The 27910-nt window shown below is 44.1% G+C and overlaps 1 protein-coding gene across 7 annotated transcripts in view; it reads right to left on the reverse strand.

Annotated features, from left to right (window-relative positions):
- Positions 1–26822, reverse strand: part of tenm3 (teneurin transmembrane protein 3) — a 251798-nt gene extending 224976 nt beyond the window's left edge. For 6 of the 7 annotated variants that reach the window (XM_015954354.3, XM_015954353.3, XM_015954351.3 and 3 more), the window contains exons 1-4: positions 26586–26786; positions 18298–18415; positions 15904–15974; positions 13500–13787 (exon numbers count right to left, since the gene is read on the reverse strand). In XM_015954354.3, the coding sequence (XP_015809840.3) occupies positions 13500–13787; positions 15904–15974; positions 18298–18415; positions 26586–26649 (541 nt within the window). In that variant the 5' untranslated portion in view covers positions 26650–26786. Of the gene's footprint in view, positions 1–13499; positions 13788–15903; positions 15975–18297; positions 18416–26585 lie in introns of all 7 variants that reach the window. The other variant, XM_054751727.2, reaches the window with a different exon arrangement.
- Positions 26823–27910: the final 1088 nt, after the last annotated feature.

Raw genomic sequence — 27910 nt, forward strand, 5'->3', positions numbered from 1 at the left:
GCGGCAGAACATCAAGTGGAGAGCCAGATGGCTTCTGCCTCGCAACAAGCTTACTCAGCTCAGAGTATGAAACAGTATTGAGGGAGCTCAGGGTGGGTGGTGATGGAGGAACTGGAACAGGGTCAACAGAGTTACCAGAAATAGCTGCTCTAATGCCCGACACTTTATCAACAAAGAATTTGTGAAAAGCTTCAGAGTTTCCAGCAGCTGTAGAAGACATGGAGCTAGGCTCCTGATACACCAGAACAGAGTTTAGTGTTTTGAAGAGAATCTTAGGATTATTGGAGTTTGTCTCAATGATGTCTGCAAAGTAGGCCATTCTGGCAGCCCTCACTGCATCCTGATAAGCAACTAGAGATGCTCTGAACAACTCACGCGAGACCTGTAGGCCATCCTTTTTCCACTTTCTCTCAGAGGATCTACACGCCCGCCTACAAGCCTGTGTGACATCAGAGAGCCAAGGCTCCCTCCTAGGCCGAGACTTGCTAAGCTTGAGAGGGGCAACCACGTCCAGGACCTGATTACAAAGTACATCAAAGTGTTGTGAGTAGTCATCAACGTTAGATGGATCAGGGTTAAAGGTCTCTAACCTTACAGACATACAGTCCACAAACTTTGAAATAGTTTCTGCATCCAGGGCTCTGAACCTAGTAGCTGGAGCTTCACACACAGGGACAGGACATGGCAACGTAACATCACAGAGTATTGGAGAGTGGTCAGAGAACACAGGAGGCAAAGTCACAAGGTTCATGATGGGTAGACCATAAGAGATAACCAGGTCCAGGGTGTGACCCCTGGCATGAGTTGGGGATGATACCCATTGAGTTAGATTGAATGAATCTAGCAAATTAAAAAAACCTTTAGCAAGCACATTGTCAGGACAGCAGATATGGATGTTAAAATCTCCAAAAAATAGGACATAATCATATTTTAGGATGCAGTCTGCCACAAGATCACAGAAATCATTAAGGAAGTTAGAGTCAGTCTTTGGAGGCCGATAAATCAGCACAACGAGCAGGCGGGGGGAGATGCACAGCTCAAATAAGCACAGTTCAAAGGAAGAAAATGACATGGTGGGTGTAAGCTGTTTACAAGGAAAGCTGGATTTAAAAACAACAACCAGCCCTCCACCTCTGCCCCGTGATCTGGGGATATTAAAACACGAGCAGCCAGGTGGTATGAGCTCGAGTAGGGGACTTGTGTCGCCAAACGGGATCCAGGACTCACAGATGCAGAGAAAACCCAGGTCATGCTGAATAAAAAAGTCACGAAGAATAAAAGTTTTGTTCAGCACAGACCTGGCATTGACCAAACCAAACCGGGTCTGCAGCGGGGCTGCAGCACAGAGATCGCGCACGGACCCAGTCCCCTCTAACTCTGTGCCCGTAACCGAGCGCAGATTCTCCCAGCAAACCCCAGTCTGGCGTGATCTTCGAGCCGATCGGCCGTGGCGCGGTGCCGATACACCATCAGAGCCGGCCGAGTTCCCTGGGAAGGGCGCCGAGTAATCCAGGAGACATCTCGGAACCATCGGGTCAGAAGCTGGGCCGGATCGGGCCAGCCGCTTGTTCAGGGATCCAGGCCGACGTCTCACGCGCCGGCTACCTCTCTTTCCTCGTCTTCTCCGATGCTTCCTTCTCGAGCTGGGGCGGACAGAGGGCCGACACATCACGGCTTGGGTGGAGAGAGCACGCGGGCAGTTCAACCAGCAGCATCGTCCGTGAGGTTTATAGCTCACACAGCCCAGTTCCCAGCGCGCGCTGCCGGCTACATCAACGGAAGGACGAAGCCTCAGCAGCGCAGCTCGATCATATGTCAGCAGAGGATCCACACCATTCAAAAAAGGGATCAGCGACAAGAAAAGTGCATAAAAGCCAATAAAACGCCAATAAAAACCGATAAAATGCAAGGCATCAGTGCGTAAAGAGGACGAGCAGCTCGCAGCGTGACCGTGCGCAAGCGCCATCTTACTCCCTTCTCGTCTCAAAGGACTTCATGACTAATGATGTCAAAGCCACGGGTCTGTAGTCATTCAATTCTGTAGGGGAGGATTTCTTCGGTACTGGGATGATAGTTGAGCTTTTGAAGCATGATGGAACCTCACACAGCTCCAGCGATCTGTTGAATATCGTTGTGAAGACAGGTGCTAGTTGGACAGCACAGGTCCTTAGGCAGGAAGGAGTTACTCCATCTGGGCCTGGTGCCTTCCGTACTTTCTGTCTCCTAAAGATGTTGCAGACATCCTCTTCCTTCACAAGGAACGCAGCTTGTGATTTAGAGTAAAGAGGAGTAAGAGTGTCCAGGTGAGGGGTGGCGGCTGCCGCTATGCTGGAGTGGAGGAGGGGTGTGACATTCCTTTCCTCAAAGCGACAATAGAGCTCCGGACCCCACGTGACTCTCAGTTAGTGGACGCCATTTTGGCATGCAAAAAAGGTAAACAAACACGGATGTAACCATGAACATGAACGGGATCCGCTTGGATTTTACTTCGTCGGAGTTTACTTCACACTTTAAAACAGAAGAAATCGTTTTATATAGTCAGAAATTAAATAGACTAAACATCTCCGACCCTTACCGTGCCCCTGGGATACTTTTTATAACGCCAGAAGCTGTCGTAGCGGACTTCTTACCGGCACAACACCGGACCTGGCCGGGGAAACCCCTTGGGATTCCCCCGGCCAGAAGAGCTGGGGAGAAGGTCTGGGACTCTCGACTCTACTGCCCGCTCCAACGCCAGAAGCTGTCGGAGCGGACTTCTTACCGGCACAACACCGGACCTGACCGGGGAACCCCTTGGGATTTACCCGGAGGAGCTGGCTCCAGCGGCTGGGGAGAGGGAAGTCACGCTACTGCCCCCGCAACCCGACTCCGGATACGCGGATGAAAATGGATGGATGGACGGACAAATAACAGATTTACACGTAAGAAGTCTCGGTGAGACAGATAATAGCAATCCAAAGTGCTTTTTATGTGTGATCTGACAATTGATCAACCATTGCTTAAAAATTAAATACAGCTTAGCCGGTTAATTGCTGTCATCATAAAACACGGAAACGGCAGCACGCAGAACTCACGAGGCAACGTTTTACATGATGTTTACTTGCTGCTATGAGTAATAAGACAGAAAAAGCCACGCCAAAATAAGTTTAGGAAGCCCACTAAGAATCATAATAAAAGCATTTAAAATAAATACCACACACAGTTGAGGAAACGTTGGTTTAAGTACCTGATATGAAGTGGTCGCTGCATAAGCGAAAACCTTTACTCTCGGGATCCCACAGTTTCATTTCAGCCCGGTCACTAGTGCGTTTTATTACAATGATCCAACGTTTGCGGCGCTCATTCCTTATGTCTCATTCCTTATGTCGTCCGCGTCTGTTCTGCATCCTGGGGCACAACAGGAATCTACCATATTTCCCGTTTGATTGAGTTTTCCGACAATAACAAATAGTCCAGCTGCCGGCTTCTGCATGCCAATATGGCGCCGTTTCGATTTGAACTGTTGCATGCCGGGAGAAGTGACGTCCACTCCCGGAGCTCTATAAAAGCCATTTAGCTCCTCAGCAAGGCCATGATTAGCATCAGAAATGGAGGATGGTCTCCTGTAGTTGGTAATTTGCTGAATGTTTCTCCATAATAATGTGGGGTTGTTGGCTGTAAACTGGGTTTTCAGCTTTGCTGCATACTTAATTTTAGCAGCTCTGATCTCCTTGTTCAACGTGTTCCTGAGTGATTTGTACAGAGGCCTGTCTCCTGCCCTATAAGCCTGCTCCTTTGCCCGTCTCAACTGGCTCAGAGTTGCTGTAAACCATGGCTTGTTGTTATTAAAGGTGCGAAAAGTCTTTGTTGGCACACACACTTCCTCACAGAAGGTGATGTAGGATGTCACAGTGTCTGTTAGCTCGTTCAGATCACCTGTGGCATCTGCAAATACTCTCCAGTCCGTACAATCAAAAAAGTCCTGTAACTCCTCTTTTGCTTCATTTGTCCATTTCCTCACTGTCCTGATGGCTGGATTTGCAGATTTTAGTTTTTGTTTATAAGTGGGGATACGATGAATCAAATTATGGTCAGAGAGGCCAAGAGCTGCACGAGGGACAGAGTGGTATGCCCCTTTAAGAACTGTGTAGCAATGATCCAGTATGTTGTTGCCTCTAGTCGGACATCTGATGTGCTGTCTGTATTTCGGTAGTTCGGAATTAAGTTTAGCCTGATTGAAATCACCCAAAATAATGAGCACTGAGTCTGGGTACTTGTTCTCTGTGGAGGTAACTTGATCGGCGAGAGTCTGCAATGCAACACTCACATCTGCTTGAGGATGTATGTAAACTCCAATCAAAATGAATGATGATATTTCCCGCGGGGAATAAAACGGCTTACAGTTCAAAAATATTGTCTCCAAGTTTGAGCTACAATGTTTACTGAGAACTGTAGCATCTGTACACCAACATTCATTAATGTAGAAGCAGAATCCACCTCCTTTCGTCTTCCCCGATAGCTCTTTTTCCCGGTCTGCGCGATGTAAACAAAACCCGGGCAGGTATAAGCCATTATCAGGAATCAAGTCACTGAGCCACGTTTCCGTAAAGCAGAGGGCAGCGGAGTGTGCAAAATCTCGGTTGGTCCTGTTCAGAAGGAGCAGCTCGTCCATTTTATTAGGTAGGGATCGGACGTTCGCTAGGTGTACTGCTGGGAGAGGCATACGAAATCCCCGTTGGCGGAGTCTCACCAGCGATCCTGCTCGTTTACCCCTCCTGCGCTTCCTTCTCCAACAAACAGCAGTTCCTCCGATCAAAACTTCCAATAAACTCCCCGGGTCCTCAAATTTTTGAAAATCCGTTTCTGTGGTTTGTTGCCTGATACCCAGTAGTTCATCTCTACTGAAAGTAATCCGTTTTGCATCACTGATTTCCAAAAAAATATACAAAAACAACACAAACAAAAGAGAGCAATGTACCGAGGCTGCCATCTGCGGCGCCATCCTGCGCTAAGAAACCCACCGCGCTGCAGGACGTGCCACCGCCATTACCGCACTTGATTAAATCTCGCGACAGCGCATGCTGAGAGGTAAAGTCCGCGCTGATCGAGGAGGTAGTACACATGGAAGATGGAGGGAGCGGTGTCAGTGCGTCAGCTGCAGCCCAGCCAGAGACCTTGGAGCAGGCAGAGCTGCCACCAGCGACAAAGAAAAAAACGCTTGGAGACCTGCTGAAGTCACGGACAAGCACGTCTTCTGTAACCGTCCCGAAGAGAGTTAGAGCCGAGCTGGAGCTCACTCGCTACCTGCAGGAGGAACTCATTGACCTTAATGAAAACCCTCTGACATGGTGGTGCAACAACCATGAGAGATTTCCATTGCTCTCCAAAGTCGCACGTAAGTACATGTGTATTTGCGAAACAAGCGCACCATCCGAGAGGGTTTTTAGTGTCGCTGGAAATGTTTTCACCCCTCTCAGATCCTCTCTCAAACCGCATAAAGTTAACATGCTGGTTTTCCTTGCGCGTAACAAGGACATGACCGAGTTATAAGTTATTCTTGTGTGAAAGTGAAATGACAGTGCCTAGGACATCTCATTTTGTATACTTTATTTTAAACTACAAAACAAAACGGGCACTTTTTTATTTCTGTTATATGTTGCAGCCAAATTTGCATTTCAAAATTAAACCTCCTGAATGTTGTTTTTAAGTTCTGTCAGAAAATGCCGTAACTGCCCTTCGATCTGCATTCAATAAAGTGTTAAAAATTACCATGTATTTTTTCTAACATTTTTTAAATATGTAAGCACAATGTTTCAAAGGAAATATTGCCATGAGTTTAGTAATCAACAAACAAATTTGCTAAGTACATGAATAAAAACGGGGTGCAATAATATCGCATACCGCAATATTGAGCTGCCCTGACTCTCCGCAGGGGGAATTCCTCAACCGCGACAGCCCTAGTTCAAATTACAGGAGAACAACTTGGTTCTCCTTAAAGGTCAGGCTCCCCTGGTGCCCTTAACTTACACACCCAGAAGGAGCACAGAAAAGATCCAGTTTCTACCTTTATTATATTATTTATATGGACTCTGCTAGCGGGGATTCTTTTGAGCAGAGATGCAGAGAGCGGCAGGCAGACTGCTGATCATTCATGAACTCCAGCTGCGTTCTGCACACGGCCACAGTAACATTTTCTAAGTTTCTAAGTGGCGACACCAAAAAATATATAATTAACACACAGTCATTCGTGTCCATTCATTTTCTCTCTGGTAAGTTCTGTCTGTATTTGAGCATGACGTGTGGACGCGCTCGTGCTGCCCCTGCTGCAGCGCTCGTCACTGGCTCAGTCGGGCAGCGCGGCGCACACTCCGCCTTTTTTTGTGGTCAATAGATCAATTTGATCTGCTAGTTAAAAAGTTACTTGTGAGGTGAAAAAGAAGGAAGCAGGCAGGAGTTTTTCTGGAGGACTGGGAGATGCAGGAAGATCAGAGACAGACAGGACAGGAAGAGAGGAAAATAAAAACCAAGAAAACAAAACAAAGTTCTCAAAAAATAAAATGTAGGTAGACTGATCCCACTACACGTTTGTACCTGTATAAAGCAATCATTTATCAGCATTTAGTATTTATATATTTGATACAACTCAGATCATCTTCAAAACTTCGTCCCATGCCCAGGGGCGTATCTAAGCATTTTGGGGGCCGAGGCAAAAGAGACCCCTGCCAGGTATTTTAAGCTGAAGTGCTGTTTTTATATTAGACTTTTTATATTTGCAATAAAGTCCAAAAGTGAAGTTATTTTTTACTTGATTTTTCAAGCTACCACACAGAAGTGATCTGTTGTTAAAATTTTTTAATAAAAAGTTAATTAAATAAAAGATAAGGAACATTCTGGAACTGTTTCTTCCTTTTCTTTATTTTTTTTTTTCATGTATCGAAAGTATCAGATCGGGACTCGGTATTGGCAGATTCTCAAAATCAAATGACTCGGACTCGAGGGCAAAAAAACATGATTGGGACATACCCATCGATAATCCATATTTTTATGGAATATTACATTTTATTGAATACCTTTATATTCTATTGAGAATTTCTTAAAAGTAGCCACTCACAAATTGTTACAACTGACATACCTTCTGTTTGCATTCTTTATATCTGAACATTGTGTTTGGATCAAAACTAAAGTTTTTAGCAAACTTTTGCTGTTTTTATAGCTCAGTGTTAACAGGTAAAATTTCTTTTGAGGAAAACAAAAACATGGTTAAGCTGAAAAAATTACCGTCAGTGGATGTCCAAGGATGTTAGTGATGCTTTCCAATCACATCAACAGCTTAGTCACAGTCCATCTAAATAGTAACAGCACTCCCTTACAGCAGTAACCTTTCCAAACACCACCCACACACAGATTGGGAAGGCTTTTGGCACTCAAAGAACAACCCAAGAACAGCTCAAACAACTCTCAACAAAAGACTGGAGACTCCGTGGGTGACACAATGTGGTCTTCAGCCACACTTGGGTTCTCAAGCTGACAGTAAAAGTAGAGACCATCTTACATAGATGTGCACCCAACAGGCTGGATGCAAAGAACTCTAGAGTAATTATTACATAACAACAGTTATATCGCATATTTTAAGATCTACACTCTCAGAAACAGAGGTGCCTGTTTTGTACCTTTAAGTACATTTTTTATGTTCCCTCAAAGTGGTCTTTAGGAGGCCAGAAGTGCCCCTTTAAAGGTTCAATTTATATAAAGTACAAATTTGTACCATTTCAACCTGTAATACACCTGCAAGCCTTATCAGTGTTGCAAGATTAGGGGACCAAAATTACCACGGCTTTCGGTATTATCGCAGTATTTTTTTAGACGTGTTACATTTTCAGACAACTAAATAAACCCTGTATATCAGGAAAATATTGTCCTCAGTTTGTGTCTAAATTTAGCCTAAAATGTGTTATTTTGTAATTATGTTGTTTATTTGTTTACATGTTTCCCCTTTAGTCTTTAAAATACCAATATTTGCCCATAAATTATTTTTTGTCTGTTTGATGTCATCATTTTAAAAATATTAGATCAGATGATACTCAGTACTCAAGTAGCTTCTAATCAGATACTTTTTTACCCTTACTTGAGCAATAAACCCTATATCAGGAAAATATTGTCCTCGGTTTGTGTCCTTCCAGTGAGCTTTGCAGATGTGGGAAAATGTCATCAGGCAGTAATCATTGTTAAATTCATAATTATTCTCGGAGAGAGACCAACTCTTATCTGCCCCTGGGAGCCCCGTAATGCATAGCGTCATTTCAACATGGGGGTGTCCGCGACACGGTTTATATGCAGGTAGCGGCGCTGCGGCTGCTTTATATACCGACTCGTTGCATTCTCCCTCAACCCAAATCCTTGGATCACACATTTTAGCTAAAACGCTAACGTTAGCTTGCCTTGCGTTGACTGTAGAGTTGTGGGTGATGGTCACACAGATGTGTCATGAGATTTGAAGCGTTGCTGCCTTTCACAGACACTTTTTCTGCACGTGCTGCAAACAGGATAGCCGTCTTCTATCAACTGACCCTCGGCATTCTTCAAATATCCAAAACATGCCCGTACTTCCCACTTTGTCTTCTTTGAGGGATAATAAATGTCCTGAGTGCTGCCGTCTCCTCCTATGGCCATTATTTAAGCTTTAGCTTCAAGAAAGTTGGTTGTAAACAACAAAGTGCGCATGTGCCACCGGCAACTTCAGCAGATGATACGGTGGCTGGTAAGGGTCACCGCACCTACACCGTAGCCACGGTAATCCACCGAGATAATATATTTTTTGAAAAACAAGACGGTTATTATTATTGTCAACTTTTTTACCGGGGTTTACCGCTACACCGGTTACCGTGACAACCCTAATACACAGGTGAATCCAGTTATGAGAGTATTTAAGGGACCAATTATAAGATTCCCTCCTCTTTGAATATTCTCTGAAGAGTAACAACTCTCACATGAATACAAAGATGGTTTACAGGAAGGATACAGAAAGATGTCTCAGAGATTTTAACTGTCTGTTTCCACAGTTAGGAACATAATGAGGAAATGGAAGACCACAGATACAGTTCAAGTTATGGCTTAATGTGGTAGACCAAGAAAATTTTCAGATAAAAAGAAGGGAAGAATGGTGAGAACAGAGAGTCAGCACCAAATACCCACAGCATCATCTTGCTGCAGATGGAGCAGAGGTGTGGACTTGAGTCACATGACTTGGACTCGAGCCATTATTTGAATGACTTCTGACTTGACCTGATAAAATCTATAAAGACTTATGACTTGACTCAGACTTGAATGCCAATGACTTGCGACTTGAATCGACTTGCATCTGTTGACTTGATGATGACTTGAGCATATTTGACATTTTAGCACAAAAGCTGCACGACATGGACAAAAATCATAAATCATTATTCGTTCTGGGTTTGATTTTGTATTGCTAAATGCAGTTTAGAATCCATTTGAGTTGCACTTTCTGCTTGACTGAGCAAATAAAACTTTAAAATAAGCATTATTTCTGGAAATTATGTATTATCGTTGTCATTAAATTTAAGTTAGACAGATGACTTGAATATGACTTGAAAATTCAAAGTTAAGGACTTGGACTTGACTTGGACTTCCACATCACTGACTTTGGACTCTTCTTGGACTTGGTTGTCTTTGACTTTGACTTGACACTTGACTAGAAAGACTTGTGACTTACTTGTGACTTGCAAAGTAGTGAGTTGGTCACACTTTTGACATGGAGTCACTGTTCATCCTTCAACTATTCAGAGCACTTTACACAAGGAGATGCTGTGTGTGAGATGCTGTCACGATCTGCCCCTGCCTTCCAGACTGTGTTTCTCTCCTGCCCTGATTAGCCCTTATTGTTCTCACTTGCCCCTTGTTAACCTGCCCATGTGTTCCTGATTTCCCTGTGTATTTATACCTCCCTCCTTGTGCCAGTCTTTGTCAGATCATTGTTGTTTGTCGTGTTGTTCTTGTTCCTGCCGTATCCTGTCATTAAACCCACTTTTACTTCATCCGTGCCTGCATTCCTGCCTCCTGGAACTCTCCACCACACATGGTCCATCATCTCCACAACCTCGCAACGTGACAGAATGATCTGACCAACCTGGACCTGTGGTGAGCTCTGCAACATCTGTTCTGGAGGATTTTTTTTTCTTTTTTCTCCGCTTAGCAGAGGGAGATTCTGACTCAAGGGTTTTTTGGCGCATCCTACCTGTTTCCGGGGTGGTAGAACCATTGAGGGGGTTTCGGCGCATCCTACTCGTTCCCGGGGTGGTCGAACCCCTTCTCCTCTCCTGCTTTCTGCCCCATCCTGTTTTCTCCGATGGAAGCCGAGGATCCTGGAGTTTTGGAGGTAAAACCCCCTACGCACGCCAACATTCTCCGGGGTGGTAGGGCTGGTCTTCCTGCTCCATGTTCTGCTTCCCTTCACCCAAGCTTCTGCCTGTTGGATCCAGTCGAGTCAGAGTGTGCACCTGCTCAGGACTGTTGCAGAGTACCTGCTGCCGCTCCTGGTTTCCTCGCGTCGCTGCTGTTTCGTCCCACTTCCTGGTCCATGCCTGCAGGGTCTATGCCTGCAGATCCTTCATGCTGCAGTCTCTGCTGGGTCCCTCGCCTGCTGCTGCAGTTCTCTGCTGGGTCCCACGCCGGCTGCTGCAGTTCTCTGCTGGGTCCCACGCCGGCTGCTGCAGTCAAGTGTTCCTGTCCCAAGTCAAGTGTTCCCTGTCTTCTGTGTTGTGTGGCCTTGTGGGCGTCTGGTATCCGCCCCGTAAAAGGGGTGGGGGGGTGGGGGGTGGGGGGTGGGGGGGTGTTACTGTCACGATCTGCCCCTGCCTTCCTGACTGTGTTCCTCTCCTGCCCTGATTAGCCCTTATTGTTCTCACCGACCCCTTGTTAACCTGCCCATGTGTTCCTGATTTCCCTGTGTATTTATACCTCCCTCCTTGTGCCAGTCTTTGTCAGATCATTGTTGTTTGTCGTGTTGTTCTCGTTCCTGCCGTATCCTGTCATTAAACCCATTTTTACTTCATCCGTGCCTGCATTCCTGCCTCCTGGAACTCTTCACCACACATGGTCCATCATCTCCACACCCTCGCAACGTGACAGACGCAGAGGAAGCCTTTTCTCTGCCCACAGCACAAATAGAGCTTGTGCTGATTTTGAGGTTTGCAATTTGTAGTCTGTGATTTGTGTAACCTTTATTTGATTTGCGAAAAAAGTGTTTTTTGTTTTCTTTCACAAATGTGAGAATGAAATGGTGTTGACATACGAAACAGCGACCTATATCTTGCCTGGCCAGGCAACTCTCTGAGTGCTGTGCTACACAAAACCTCTGATCCTAGAATTACCCCTGTCACCATCAGTGTATGAGTGGGTAAATCACTGATTATACTGTAAAGCGCTTTGAGTTCCTTGACTTGTAAATGCAATTCACAAGTGTAGGCATTCGTCATTTACCCAAAAAGCCATATTCTTGCATGTACTCTAGCACTTTTTATTAGCCTCAATGCTAGAAATGTTATTAGCTTCAGCTTCTCCAGTAGATGTCAACACACATATTCTCATCTAGCATTTGTTGTGAGGATCATCAATGACTTCAATTAATTTTAGTGACTGGATTGTGCCTAACCCTACCTCTAACCATATCCCATCTTTTCCTAACCTTAACTAAAACTTAATGAAACCATATCTCTAAAACTAACGAGTAGAGCTCTGTAAGACTGTATCAAAGTGGAGACCAGCAAAATGTTCTCACTTTGCTACTAATGTTCTCAGTTTGGATGTAAAAAGCTCAATTTGATGTATAGATGAGAGCACACACACACACACACACACACACACACACACACACACACACACACAAAGGCATACACACAAACATCAGTGGTGGTCCGTTCATGGGGGCACTAGGGCGCCGCCCCACCAGTCTCACAGGAAGAGAAAGAAGAAGATAGAAGTCACAAAATATTAAAAAAAAAACAGGAAAAGTAAACTAAATGATCTATACTTCATACGGAGTATAGGTGCTGTGCAGTATTATTTTCTAACACAATACGAAAACGAGATGCTGACGAGCGAAAAATAGCTCGTTGGTGACTAAAACATGACGAGACGACCAGGACTTTTCGTTAACAAGCCGAGACTAGACGAAAACTATGCTCAAAATGCTCATTTCTGCCTGTCTCACTGTTACAAACCCTAGGTGTTTTGTGTTGTGGCACGGGGTAACATAAAAACTGATGCGGAGAAAGGAGGGGTGAGAGTAAATAAAAGGGGTTTATTTTACAGATTTTAACCAAAATACACAGTCCTTGACTGGAAAATACAAAACGGCTACAATTAATGAAGGCGACAGAGAAAACTCAAAACATCTGAGACAAATGATCTCAGGGAAGAAAACACAGGAATATCGGTAACTAACAAACAAACGAAAAATGCCGGAACTAACTAACTAAAACAAATCTCGACGGCTATCTCTATTCTAGATATTATTACAAACAAAACTTAAAGCGAGCTCTAAAGCGGAAAACAAACTGAAATTCAAGGACTATGGCAGACAAAACGGGATCACTAAATGAAAACGACTAATAATACTCGATGGTGACACAAACGGAAACAATCTATCTTAATTATCATACTTATTCACGTTCTTTATCGAATTTCACCAAATCTAAGTCGTTTGTCTCTAAGATCAAAACCGAGGAGAGAAAGACAGGGTGTTAAGCTGTGAATCTCTCTCTGAGAAACTGAAACCAGAGTCCTTTTCACTAGCATTTCATCATCAGGAGATTGTCCGCAGCTGGTGCAGAGTGGGCGGGCCGAGGCGGAGGCCAGCCTGACGGAGGACCTGTCCAAGGTCCTGAACAGCATTGAGGGAGCAGGATTGGGCCATTCAAGGTGTGTGAGCCCAGGATCCGTAACACTCACAAAAATTAAAAGTAGCAGCGCTGCTGTTGTTGTCTGCCTGTCCTCAGTAGACCAGCCCCAGCAACTAAGTGAAGCTGGCTCCCCACCTACGTCAGAAGGCTCTAACCAATCTATTTGCATGTATTTCTGGGTTGGAAGCCAACTTCACTCAGCTCGGCCCAGTGCTTCCCTGCCGCGGAAACGCCCAGCACTCAGCAGCTCATTGATGCTACTACGAGCGACGACGTTGCTACTTTTAAACATTTGTGTAATATTAACAGATTTCTTATCCGTGTGCTTCTTGAAAACGTCATGCTTTTGAGCAGATAAATGAAAAAAATGATGAGTGGTGATATGTGGTCAACGCATCTGAAAACTGATGGCAAAACTGCACCCCACCCCAAAAATAAAAAAAATCACCAGCCACCACTGCCCCACCCCCCACCCCCCCACCCCCCCACACATATACACACACAATGAAATGTGTCCGGTTTCCTTTGGCTGATTGAACTAATGATGACAATTTAAAAAGGTAATGTGATAATAAAAGACATGACTACCAAAGACTGTCCTACCGTTGTCACTGTCTGACTTGTTCTCGTGTTCGGTATCAGTGAGGGTCAGCACTGAGTTGGAACGGCTGGACAGGCAGGAACTCCTCCCAGAAGATTTACCCAGACCTCCGTGGCCCCACAGCTGCATGGCTTGTTCTGGGGACATCACAGACTGATTGTTGGTGTCCAGGTCATGCGCTGGACCCACAGAGAAGCCACGGTGAGGAAGACCAATATCAGAGCAAAAAGGAATGCTACAGCGAGGCGGTGGCTCACAGATCCCCAGCTGACGGAGACGGAAATGCTGACCTGCAACAGAAACAGAAACAATTTAAAAATCTTAATTAACCTCCAAATGGATGCTTTACTCCAACAAATGTTAAAGCTGCCAAGCAGATAAAACTCCTCAAGCTATATTCCAAAACTGTTAGGAACAAATTCTCCCCAAAATATAAATAAAATTCTAAAACATAGCACCTTCAAGTAAAACTGAATATAGCAATGAAAGTCACATTTTAAACAAAATAAATTTCAAGGGTGTTGTGCTGATTTTTTTGTTTTTGTTTTAATTGTTTCTGATAGTTTAAAGTTTTCCATGCTTAGGAATGTTTTACAAATGCAAGTGAACAAAAGTGTAACTCCACATAAAAATAAATAAATAAATAAAAACACAGCTGCATGTGTGTTTGTGTATGAGTGTGTGAACTTGTGTGTGTGTGTGTGTGTGTATTTGTCTTTATATGTTTTGGTGGACAATTTCTTTTACTGTTTGTTTTTTCCTTCTTTTTCAAGATCAAGAAAAACAAAATTGTGCATTTTCAGATAACATAGTCACGTTTACACTGACATCGCATTAAGAAACAGGTAGAAAGGATACCTTTAACTGATACATAGTGATTGAGAGAACAGGTAAACACAGGATGTCACCACATGATGTGGATTTCAACTCAGAGAAGTATGTTTCTATGGGTAGCCATCTCCTTTTCAACATATCAAATCTTAGTTGTAGCTAAGCGGTACCCAGTATTTTTCCACAAACCTCCCTCGACCTCTGACGCCACTGTGGGTGGCTGAACATTCATCTATTTCATTGTCACCATTTTTCTAGCAATCATCAAAAGTATATGTAACAGATATTTCTGGTTGCTGGTATATACACCTTCAGGAGTCAGATTGAAAAGAAATTATCTTGGACTCCATGCTGTCGTTCTTTTTAAAACACAGAAATGGTTTCGTTACCTGTTTTCCCGCTACGTTTCGCCGGCGGCTGCAGGCTTCCTCAGGCTGACGCTGATGGTGGCGTCACTTCCTTCTCCGTTTATCCACGGGCAGCAGAGGACGTTGTCGCCCTCTGCTGCCCACTCTCCCCTCTCTGACGATGCAGTCCCATGTGCGGTCCAACGTGTACACTCCGTCGTCCCTGTTCGTGGTCCCACATCCACGTCTCCTTATCTCATTTGCTTCTTTAATCCATCTTTTGTATTTTTGTTGTTCAATGTTTATGATCCTTGTGTAGTCCCAGTCAATTATATGGTTTTCTCTTATGCAGTGATCTGTTATGGCTGACTGCATCGTCGGAGAGGGGAGAGCTGGCAGTAGAGGGCGACAACGTCCTCTGCTGCCCGCGGATAAACGGAGAAGGAAGTGACGCGCCACCATCAGCGTCAGCCTGAGGAAGCCTGCAGCCGCCGGCGAAACGTAGCGACAAAACAGGTAGACCTGATCCTCAGGCCACCAAAACAGATGCCCTCCACACCTTGGCTATGCCTATAGAAATCCTGTCCATAAAGGTTATGAACAGAATCGGAGACAAAGGGCAGCCTTGGTGGAGTCCAACTCTCACTGGGAACGAGCCCGACTTACTGCCGACAACGCGGACCAAGCTCTGACACCGGTCATACAGGGACCTAACAGCCCGCATCAGAGGGCCTGGTACCCCATACTCCCGGAGTATCCCCCACAGGGCCCCCCGAGGGATGCGGTCAAATGCTTTCTCCAAATCCACAAAACACATGTAGACTGGTTGGGCAAATTCCCACTTATTAAGTAGTCAGAATTCTAAGCATTTATTTTCACTTAAACAGAAGAGTTATAAAATAGACCCCCCCCCCCCCCCCCCCCCCCCCCCGAGTTGTCATGAATGTAAACTAGATCTCTTAAACCTGAAATGGGTTTTAGACCAGGCTGTAAACATGTTTATTTCTGCTGTGAAATTGGAATTTTTAACATGAGAGTCAATGAGGATTTGCTCACTTCTGGTGCCAGCCCCTAGTGGATGCAGGTGGAACTGCAAGTTTTGCCACTGTGTTGGCTTCATGTTCATCCCAGGATCATGGGGGCTTGATGTGCGCGCGCGTGTGTGTGTGTGTGTGTGTGTGTGTGTGTGTGTGTGTGTGTGTGTGTGTGTGTGTGTGTGGACACTCACCCTGACTGCTGTAACTATCCTGCTCCTGCTGAACCATGCCCTTGTACCTCCTGGTGGTGCTGTACAGCAGCCTGTTGGGAATCCAGAGTCAGAGATCTGTTTCTGTGTTGCTTTAGAGCTTTACTGTAAATCCATGTCAATTCCAGCCCTGGTCTTCCAGAGCCTCTATCCAACACACTTGTTTTCTGCACCAGCACACCTGTCTGTATTCAGTAGGTTAATAACAGGCCTCTGCAGAACTTGTTGAGCTGCTGAGTAGGTAAACCAGCTATTGAATCAGGCATGATTAGATGGTGTGGAGGCTTCTAATTTAGGACAGTATCAGGAGATGAAATCAGTTTTATTTACTGGAAAGGAGGTTTTATTTGTGCTGGATCTCCATGGTAACAAAGGATGCTCACAAGCAGGTCAAAGTCTGGGCTTAAGTGTGTGTGACAACACCAGTTTGTTCACTTATTTTTTCTTTACCACCTCCAGGTAGAAAAATCCGAAAACATTTAGATGTTGTGAATCAGATGTCAGGTTGTAAAAGCCAAATTCCACCTTCATCGTTACACTGAAATGTTGATCAAATGTTTTTACCCACACCATGATATTTATTAAGAAATGGATGTAATTTCATTTTTAAATCAGAATATTTATATACGTTTATTAAAAAACATGTTGCTGAAGAAAAACAGATGTCTCAAAATTCTAAACTTAAGAGAATGATTTCAAATATAAGAAACTATCTACTGTTAATTAATCATCAATGCTTATTATGTTTAGTCCCGATCTGCTGAGAAGTTCAATTGTTATGTGATTGAATTAATCAGAAACTCTGAACATCAAACAAGTTTTCATAAATTCTCATTTATTTTGCTACTCATTTAAGTGATTAATGGGACAGAATCAGAGAAAAACTGTGAAATAAAAGTGTCATAAAACAACAGTATCAGTGCAACATCTAAAGATAAACTAAACTGTGTTATGAACAACTAACAACTTTTAAACACCTTGTTCGGGTGTAGTTAGAGGACAACAGAGCACATTGTCAGCATTGTTTTGCATCAAACACATGTGAAATATCCTTTACAGAGTACCAACAGAAGGGGGCCCAACACTGAGCCTGGTGGCACACCTTCTGTCATTTTAAAAGGGTTTTACGAGCTTTTAGTTCCATCAGAGAGGTGTACAGTTTCAAATGCTTTAGAAAATCATTAAAAGGATGCACAATGTTGTTTGCTAACAACAATAACGAAAATAAAACATTTCAGATATCCTGAACTAATTATATGTAGTAGATACAAAAGCAGCTTTTAATCTCTACCCAGTTAACCGAGGGTAACGATAAGTGTCTTATACAGATGTACACAAGTTTAATCATTATTTTGGCAGCTTAGTGCAACTTACTTTAAATTTATTATATCAGGCAAAACAGAAATAGCTCCATCTTCAGGTTAAAACTCTGCTCCACGCTGATTTTGAATCAGCCACAGCTGATTACTGTAGCGCTGCAGGGTGACGTTGTCTGTATTGTACTACATGGCTGCACTACACTGGACTCCTGCTGAGTCTTGCTGTACCTCCACCTGGCTCAACCACTCACCTGCTGATATGACACGTTGGCGCTTGGAGCTGCTCGTCTCCTTAAGAAACATGTCCTCTTCCCCTTTTTTCTAATGAAAGAGGTGAACAGGAAATCTTTCCTTCCTGCACTCAGTGTCGGTGTCTGCTCCTCTCCTTAGCAGTGAGTCTGCTTTTTGTGTGCTCGTAACTGAGAACCTCCAAGAGCACACGCGGGGGAGTTGAGGGGTGCTGCCAATAATTGCCTCAGTGCCACTCTCTCAGTACTCCAGGCAACACCTTTTTACCATGTACTTTTCTAACAGGAAGTCTAGTTGAAATAAGTCTCCACCCATCCCTTGACTCCCAGTTTAAGACCAGGTTTACTGAGAAACAGTTTAATTTTTTTCTTAATGCAGGCTGAACGAGAACTGTCTTCTATACATACCTCTTGCATTATCATCTGATAGGAAATAGATGGGAAAATGCTCGGTTCAGAAAAGCCAGTCAGATCTTCGTCACACTGTCACTTAATTTTCATGAAGTCACCCGTCTTGACTCATGACGGGGTAGGCTGTTGGAGGTTTAGCAATCAGGAAACAGCAGAGATCGTCTGTGGTATAGAGTCGCATTGCTCTTAGTCAATCTGAGGTGAGATGTCCAAATATCAGGAAATAAGACTCCAAATCTTGCTGTCTGAGGCTACTTTCTCCTCTGGCAGAATCCTATATTCTTTAATAGGAGCATTGGAGCTTTTTCTTCCCCGAGGACGACTTAATCCCTGCTAGAAACTACTGCAAATGTATTAAAATATGTGTACAGTTGACCTTTAGGGATACACCTACAAACCTGGTCTGGTCTTGGAGCTGATCAAAGGCTCTGAGTGTTTCGCTTGATGAGTAGGACTTCTGAGTTGGGACTCGACCTTGGGAGCCAACAGCACAGTCCTCACTGTCTCCTGAACAACCTGACACAGTTACATACACATGAAGACATGGAATAAGTCAAAAGATCAAACCATTTGACAGGTTAACCCTAACCTAACCCTAACCCTGGACAGAGAGCCAGTCCATCACAGGGCAACACAGAGACACACAGGACAAACAATCATGCACACACACTCACAGGCCAATTAACCTAACAGTCATGTTTTTGGACTGTGGGAGGAAGCCGGAGCACCCGGGGAGAACCCACGCATGCACAGGAAGAACATGCAAACTCTATGCAGAAAGACCCCAGGCCGGGAAGCGAACCCGGGACCCTCTTACTGCAAGGCAACAGCTCTAACCACTGCGCCACTGTGCAGCCCAAAGTCAAAATATCTTTATTTGAACCCCTTGGGAGAAATTTACTTTGGACAGAGGGGGAAAATGGCCTGTTAGCAGGTCTGCTGTGTTCTCTATTCCAAATCCAAACCACTCCAGAACTCAATGAGAATCCTTCCAGAGAAGGAACTTCAGGTCATAGCTGAGAACATGGCCACACCAACTTTATTTTAACTTTGACTGATGTGTGAAAACAGTGTTCCTCAGAACCTTGGTCCAAGTTCTGTGTGTGAGCACAACTTCCAACCCATATCATGAGTGGGAACAATTCCCCACACAGCAGTAAATGCTTCTCACATTGTGCTTCAGCATTCAACTAATAAAATCAGTCACACAGAACCAACAAGAAATGTCCACTAAATCTCAGCTTTCCTCCTCAGTAGCATCCCCACAAAGCAAGGACAGCTCAAATCGTCTTATAGGCCATTCCCACTTGTACCCGGTCTGCCCCGCATGGATAGCTTAACTTGTTTACAGATCTGGGTGGACTGGTATTTTTCCCTGCACACCAGGGATGTTTTTTAGACCTGTTCTCTTCAGGTCAACCAGGTCCAACATGCCCACTGCACCGATTGGTCAACTGACCTGAAAATCAAAACTTCTGATTGGCCTTGGGGTGTATACATTTTGTATGTGTAGTGATGTCACAGATTCGTGCCAATCCCAACCAAACCCAAAGTTCAGCATTGCCATTTCTAGCGTGTCTTCAGCATCCCAGACATCTACAGCATTATGTCTTCGCCCTGCTGCCAGACCTCAGCTTCAATCCCCTGCAGAAATGAGGAGGTTAAAACCTTCCTCTCTTTGCTCACCGACAACAGAATCCAGCACAAACTAGACGGTTCTATGCGGAACGAAAAGATTTTTCCGGAGCTTGCACGAGCAATGTCCACTCATGGCTACAAACGCACCTCCATGCAGTGCCGTGAAAGTTTTAAAAACCCTTAAAGCTGAGTACAGGTCCGTCAAGGACCACAACAACAGAAGCGGGGCAGATCGGCGGCACTGGAAAAGGTTTGCAAAGATGGACGCCATTTACGAAGAATGGCCTGTACTGTAAGTAATGGCCTGGAGAGTGGCGTGGACACAGCCACTCCAGCTTCGACTGGCGCTCTGAACAACGGTGAGTTGTCATAATGATTAAAAATACGACCTGCCATTTGTGCGTAACTCAAATAGTACGGACAATAGGCTAGGCTAACTTCAGGCTAGTTGTGGTATGCCTACTGGTCAAGCTTGACTGTTCCTGTCTTGGTTTAGTTACGTTACACAATTTGTGTTTGTGCAAATGAAGTTATTTAATGTTTTCTATTTAAAGATGACATTACTCTGGAACTGTTCACCGGTGAGAATCTGGATGTGCCGGGGACACAAACGCTGGACCCTCACCAGGTGACAGCGGCCCCAGCCACATACCCAAGCATTTCAGTGTCATCGGTGGAGAACAGAGAAACCTAGGGTGGGTTCATTTGCAAAAGCGGCAGCACAATATGACAAGCACATGGAATCCCAAATAAATCTTTTGGGCGTTTCTTCAGGAAAAAGGAGGCAGACGACCAGTATCGTGTCCCCGTTGATGGAGAGGCAGGTTGAGAGTGACGAGGGGTTCCTTGAGGCTACGAGGGAGCTGAACTCGCTAATGGTAGAGCAGATCAAATTTCGGAAGGAAGACAGATGGCAAAGAAAAGACGGGATGATGAAAGATGAGAGAAGAACAAAGAACAGCACAAATTCTAGATGTACTGCAATGTTTGGTCTCTGCGGTCCACAGATGAGCTGGATATGTTTTTTAAAAAGAAGTGCAATAAAGTTTTTGTCTGTGAACTTGCAGCATTTAAACCATTACTGTGCCTTATACAATGTGGAATTGTAGGGTCCAATTATAGTTTCAATATACGAATATATGTACTAATATAATATATAAGCCTTGGATGAGCATCTAAGTATTTGCTTTATTCTGCTTTGTGATTTACGTAGGAATACACTCACCTAAAGGATTATTAGGAACACCTTTTCATCTTCTCCTTAATGCAATTATCTAATCAACCAATCACATGGCAGTTGCTTCAATACATTTAGGGGTGTGGTCCTGGTCAAGACAATCTCCTGAACTCCAAACTGAAGGTCAGAATGGGAAAGAAAGGTGATTTAAGCAATTCTGAGTGTGTCACGGTTGTTGGTGCCAGATGGGCCGGTCTGAGTATTTCACTATCTGCTCAGTTACTGGGATTTTCACCCACAACCAATTCTAGGGTTTACAAAGAATGGTGTGAAAAGGCTAAAACATCCAGTATGTGACAGTCCTGTGGGCAAAAATGCCTTGTTGATGCTAGAGGTCAGAGGAGAACGGGCCGACTGATTCAAGCTGATAGAAGAGCAGCTTTGACTGAAATAACCACTCGTTACAGCCGAGGAATGCAGAAAAGCATTTGTGAAGCCACAACATGCACAACCTTGAGGCGGATGAACTACAACAGTAGAAGACCCAAACGGGTACCACTCATCTCCACTACAAACAGGAAAATGAGGCTACAATTTGCACCAGCTCACCAAAATCGGACAGTTGAAGACTGGAAAAATGTTGCCTGGTCTGATGAGTCTCAGTTTCTGTTGACATTCAAATGGTAGAGTCAGAATCTGGCGTAAACAGAATGAGAACATGGATCCATCATGCCTTGCTACCACTGTGCAGGCTGGTGGTGGTGGTGTTATGGTGTGGGGGATGTTTTCTTGGCACACTTCAGGCCCCTTAGTGCCAATTGGGCATCGTAGAATTAAGGCCATTCTGAAGGTGAAAGGGGGTCAAACACCGTATTAGTATGGTGTTCCTAATAATCCTTTAGGTGAGTGTATATTCAGTATAGGTATCTTTGTAGACAAGATTAGGTTATTATATTGTCAGCAGGAGTGTTGAGAAGGATCAAAAGCTAAATTGTGTACACTCCACAGATGGCTGAATAAGAACTCATCAAATATATTGGCTCATATTTACAATTTTTGGTTGGTGGTGGTGGTGAATAAAGGAGCTCCTTCTGCCCCAGCAGGTGCATCATCAAAGCATCCCGCCTTGCTTTCCCTCCCACATCGCCTGTATATTGTGGCGGTGGTGGTGCAGTCACCATTTCAGGGTATTCTGCTTCAGTTGTCCACACATTGTCATAATTCTCCCCATGGCTCTCACAAATATTATGCAGGGCACAGCAGGTCCAAATCACGGAACACATCAGACTGACATCACAGCTGTAGCGTGGCTGAGGCCATGTTATTCATCCAATGGTCCAAAGTTAAATTTCTGCCACGACACAGGTCGTGTCGCCCTGACATCAGGAGGTGTCAAGACGCCTCTACAAGACTTTTATCTAACCCCGTTTAGTGAAAGATATCTTATTTTTGTCTCATAAAATGATTCTTCACTTTACAGCTTAGGAACAATTAAATAAATCAATGAATGTTTATTCTAAAGTAAATTTGATTATGTCCTGACTGTATTACACTGATGAATAAATCCACATAATTGTCTATTCTTCTAATGATTTCTGTCAGACCTTAAGTTATGAGTCTACTTGTTCAATTGAATACTGATTTATTTATCAGTATATTCACACATTAATATTGGTATATTATTATGAATGTTTAACATTTTTACTTCACATTAAGGGAAATAACCTCTTCTAGTGAAGTGGTGTCTGATGGACCTTGGTAAACGCCCACATCTAACTCGTTAACTTTTGTAAAATAGGTATCACTTCCTCAATTTTCAGCTCCAGCGAGCTGGGCAGTTAGGCCAAACTGTTCCAGCGAGTAAAGGACCATCAGAAATCACAATTGTCTAAGACAATAATTAGGTTTTGTTAACATATTATCTATGCTATGTAGCATCACGGAAGGTCCTCTAATTTGTGGCAAAGGTCACATTTACCCAGCTGGGTCAAGCTGGGTCAAACAGTACTTTTAAATCCACAGATTAAACGAGGAGCCATAATGTCTGGAAGAACATCACCACTATCTGCTGCTGTTCCAACCCAGAAGAAGGACACTTCCAAGTTCACGATAACAATTAAATAATAATATTAATAAACTCTTTGATTTCATTACTGTTTATTATAATCATCATAAATGATCACTTGGTTCAGTATAAAGGTATTTTAATTACATGAAAGGAATGATTATGCTTTGGATATAATAATGATTACTATAATTATGATTATGGTTGATGACAGTAATGTGTTCAGCAAAGAAGGTCAGTTCCACCTTATCCATCTAACACAGTTTATCCAGAGTAAACAATAACTGCCAACACATTTTTGACGCATGACCAAAGCTTTCTTGCTGAGAGGGGGTGTGTTCTGAGAGCTTTGTGAACTAACCACCACAGCTTTCATGTCAGTTCTTGAACCAACACCATCCTGAGGAGACGGGAAAGGCCGCCCTGACCCTCTGCCAAGCTGTTCTGTCACGCCGACAAGAATAGCTAAGAATAAACGTAAACTGTAACCAGCTGACGAAAAACTCCTTACAGAGTTATTGATTTCTGAGTTAAGACGAGAAACTTCTTCAGAGTTAAGCCAAACGCTCGACTGTGTACCCGACGACATCTCTGGACCAGAGGATCGGTTCACTCGCGTCTTCTTGCCGGACCGAGTACCCTGGATGGACACCATCCTCCTGATCTCCGGATCCACAAAAGGGTCTCCTGTTTGGGTGAGGTAGCACACAGGAATGCGTTTGATGCTGTTTTCTCTAAGTAAACAACTCAGTTAGCCGCAAAACATCATTTCCATCCAGAACGCTTTCCTCTTTCTGAAAGAAACCTTCTGAGAATTCCATTCACGCATCCAAACTCGTATTTCCAATTTAGCTTTCATCCAGCCACAGGTTTGCTTTTTAAAACAAGTTTAATATCAAAGTTGTTAAAAACTGTCATCATATTGTCATCCATGAATTGTCATTAAATTGTCGTTCAAATCGTAAAGTTTAAAATTGTTAGGAATAAAATTTCTTCATTTTTAAACTTGCCTCATTATTAGAACGAAACACAGAAAGGAATAATATTTCTGGTTATTGAAAAGTAAAGATTCCTAGCTTCTGAATCAAAATAAACTTTCGCTATTAAATTTAATTATCTAAATTAAACATTAATCTTTGGATTAAAAATAGACCAAGTGAATTGGTGTATGAGCTTCTATTGATTATATAAGTATCTTGGATATTTATACATGATATAAGCTCCAGGGGCGGCATTAGGCCCTGCTACTTGGGCTGAAGCCCTGGATGTTTTATGAAAAGCCCCGGATCTAAATCGCAGAAGTAACATGCAGTACCAAAGTCCAACAGAGAGGGAGCAGCTGGCAGTAGTTTGTATACAGCCTGCCTGAGCCTCCACCACTGAAGAAGAAGCCCTTCAGCAGCCGGCTTCTTCTGCACTCTCTGCCTGAAACGCATGAGTGAAGATGGACATAAGGACGTTTTTTAGACCAAAAGTACAACGACAGAACCCCAGCTTTGATGAGACTGGTGTTGACTCAGGTTTGTGGCCTTATTTGAAAATATTTGTTGTGCTGCTGGTTTGCCTAAAGTTAGCTTACTAGTTGTTGGAGAAAAAAAGGGAATATTTACTATCATCTCACACTAAACACTAACAGGAACAATACTCTGCCCTGAAAATGCTTAATATGTAGCTTCAGATTAAAAATTATGTGGTACAAGACAAATATATATGATGTTGACTAGTGTGTGTCACGTGTGTGTGTGTGTGTGTGTGTGTGTGTGTGTGTGTGTGTGTGTGTGTGTGTGTGTGTGTGTTTGTTAAGCCCCGGATCTTCTTCAGTCCTAAATCCGCCCCTGATAAACTCATATGCTAAACTGCTCGGTCATTCTCAGAATCTCCAACTGAATAGCAACAGTGCTGATTCTAGTATGTAGTTAATCCTACAGCTAACATTTCATCCTTTCAAATTATTTCTGCGGCACAAAAGTCCTTGACACACTTGGCCAAGGCTGAGATGCCAACACCAAACAAAACACTGGTGGGTCTGTAATCTGAACCTGTGGCAAGTTTCCACAAAGCAGTAACCACAATCTACCTCAGAGGCACATGGAAGATGCTGGCCGCAGTCTGTCGCACAAGACAATCAACGTTTCTTCGGACATCCTGAAGTGCTTCAACCAATGCACTTCGGTGTAACGAAGCATATAATTATCCCACCAGTCAGAGGATCGCCTGAGTGACCAGACTGCACGTATGCGGCTGGAGCGTTCTACAAAAGCTACCTAAAACAAATGAAACAAAGTGTCTAAAACGCTCACGTTAGATTTAGAATAAAAGCAATTAGCAGGATGCGTTGTCATAGTCGCAGCAATGTCCTCTGCTGCTTTCTACTGGCTTCCTGCAGGGCTCTGTGATAGTTTGCAGAATTACTCCGTCTCTCCTCCTTCCTCAGCTGGAAAAGCCGACGCCTTTTGGCCTGTCTGGTGCAGAGTCTGGCCCCCACAACAAGCCACAAGAGCAGAACCCAATAAATTAACACCACGACTTTCTCCATTGTTTACTACACTCCACACGTAGCAAAACAAGCTGGCTTATGTACACAGTTCACTCATGTATGACATCACCGATATCTTTGTACCAATTTGTTAGCCTGGCCTGCCAGACTCGTCCTCTGTTTAATTCTGCACAGAGAACTAGTCTGGTAACTCACAGGCAGAGAGGCACTTAAGGGGGCCGGACTAGGCAGCTCAAAGTAACCAATCAGAAAAAAGATGGAAATCCCGACTGTACCGAGCGACGCTGTAGTTTTCTAGTTGTAATAAAAAAAATAGCATCTGACAACGGCGCAAACATCTTTTTTTTTTTAGAAGAAATGCTTTTAGCGCTTCTACTTGTGGTTTTAAAGACATTCTAGTCATTTAGAAGCTGCGATGGACTGGCTCTCTGTCCAGGGTGTACCCCGCCTGATTGCCCATTGACCGATGGAGATAGGCACCAGCAAACCCCCCCCACCCCACCCCCACCCCCACGACCCTACGTGTACAAGCGGGTTCAGAAAATGGATGGATGGATGAATGGATGGATGGAGAGTCATTTAGAAGAGAGGAAAGAGCCGCAGCGAACTTCGCCGCGGTCTTTGTTGTTTATGAGAAACTGAGCGTCCCTGTGTGTGACGCCCCAGACGCTGTAGTTTCTTAGCTGTGGTCAAAAATAGCGTCTGGCGACAGCGCAAACATCTTTCTTCAGAAGAAGGGCTTTTAGCGCTTCTACTAGTTGTGTCCAAATCATTTATTACAGAGGAAAGAGCTGCAGCAAACTCCACTTCAGTTGCCATGTTCGACAAACTCGGCGTTGTGGTGTGTGACGTACGCTACTCAGCGCTGATTGGCTCGGTTAGAATTCTCAAGGGGTGGGGTTATTTGAATAGAGTTTCCAGACCCTTTCTCTGTGCAGAATTAAACTGAGGAGGAGTCTGGCAGGCCAGGCTACCAATTTGTCGCACCGATTTGTGGAGACCACCCACATGCTCCGTCATGCCCGCATTCCGGAGCAGGGATGTGAGGAATCACTCGGGCCGGGCCGGGGCCGCCCGGGCCGTGCAGAGCGGATGCAAATGAGGAACTGACATTCTGTCATCAAACACACAAAAACCTCAAAACGTTTCCCCATGCTCAGATTTCTTCAGTCTGCTGTCACATAAAAATAAAAAAATCTTAAATAAAATACACAACAAAAAAGAAGCTCTGTGTGTGTGTGTGTGTGTGTGTGTGTGTGTGTGTGTGTGTGTGTGTGTGTGTGTGTGTGTATTTGTATTATGGACTGACCCTTCTTGTCTTTTCGGTGTTTGCTGAGTGAACAGTATGGACGTTGCTCCTTGACTTCCATCATAATGCTACTTGTGCTGCTGGCCAACAAACAGACATGCTGCTCAACAGCGGCGCATGCACGCACGCACGCACGCACACACACACACACACACACACACACACACACACACACACGCACACGCACACGCACACACACACACACACACAGACAGATAAAGTGGAGACAAAGGGAAGTAGTGATGGAGTCCACCTGAAAATACAAAATAACAGAGAATAGACCATCAGAACTTCTTAAAGAAAGTGTTCTGTAGATTCACTAAGACAGTTCCTTTGACCTTCGCTCTGGGGAGCTGGTGTCTTTCACTAAGCAAGAGGCCGGGGACACCCTAGACAAGTCTCCAGTCCATCACTGCGACACAACGCAGGGCCGGCCCAAGCGTTTGTGTGACCCTATGCAGGTTTTCCTTTGGGGCCACCCTAGGGCCGTTTTTGGACCGAAATAGCGATTTCAAACAGCACAATCATGTGACCATCAAAGCTGCGGTTTTAGCGGTTTTGACTGATCCAGGATCAGTTGTGTAACTTGTATTTTACATCCGGGGTTTTCCCTCCGTGTTATGGCAGCGGCAAAAGCCATCGCGGGGGAGGGGGGTGGGGTGTACCATCCAGAGCTGAGCCCAACTCCACAGCTGTCAGATCTGCATGTTCAGGTTATGTTCCCACACAAAGCGCTGCTAGAGCCGATAATAATGGCACCGTAGGTGAACCCGGGACAGAGAGAGAACGTAGTTGAGTAAAGGAGAGAGAGACTCCTCCCACATCAGCTGGTTCAGACTGATTTCTAAAGCTTGGCTCAACTTCTCTTTTACAAATGGTTTGAATGTTTCTGACAGCACACGTTAGCTCAAACAAGCTAAGGTATCAGAATGCGTGCGTCTCTCATGGAGCTGACGTTTCAGTAAGGAAAAACTATCAGACGGCTTCGAAAAACGTGCAGCCAGCCTGCCGCGGTAATGCAGGAAAACTGTGCATTTTTTGTTATTTAATACGTTTAAAAGCTATTTCTACCTACAGATTTCCTCCATGCATTTTTAGAGTAGAACATGTTTTTAAAAAACTCCTCTCTAGATAAAAATCCAGAGCACAAGTCGCTTCACAAACACATAAAAAAAGACAATAATGGGAGAAAATATTAATAGCTTTAACTGTTTCTATTGTATGATTAAATAGTAAATATTAATGTGAATGATTTGTTTTACTAGATTAGAATCTAGACCATCTTTTCACTTAATCTACAGGATGGCTTGGCAGGCTAGTGTTGG

The sequence above is a fragment of the Nothobranchius furzeri genome, chromosome 7, assembly GCF_043380555.1.
Source record: "Nothobranchius furzeri strain GRZ-AD chromosome 7, NfurGRZ-RIMD1, whole genome shotgun sequence".
Lineage (NCBI taxonomy): Eukaryota > Metazoa > Chordata > Actinopteri > Cyprinodontiformes > Nothobranchiidae > Nothobranchius > Nothobranchius furzeri.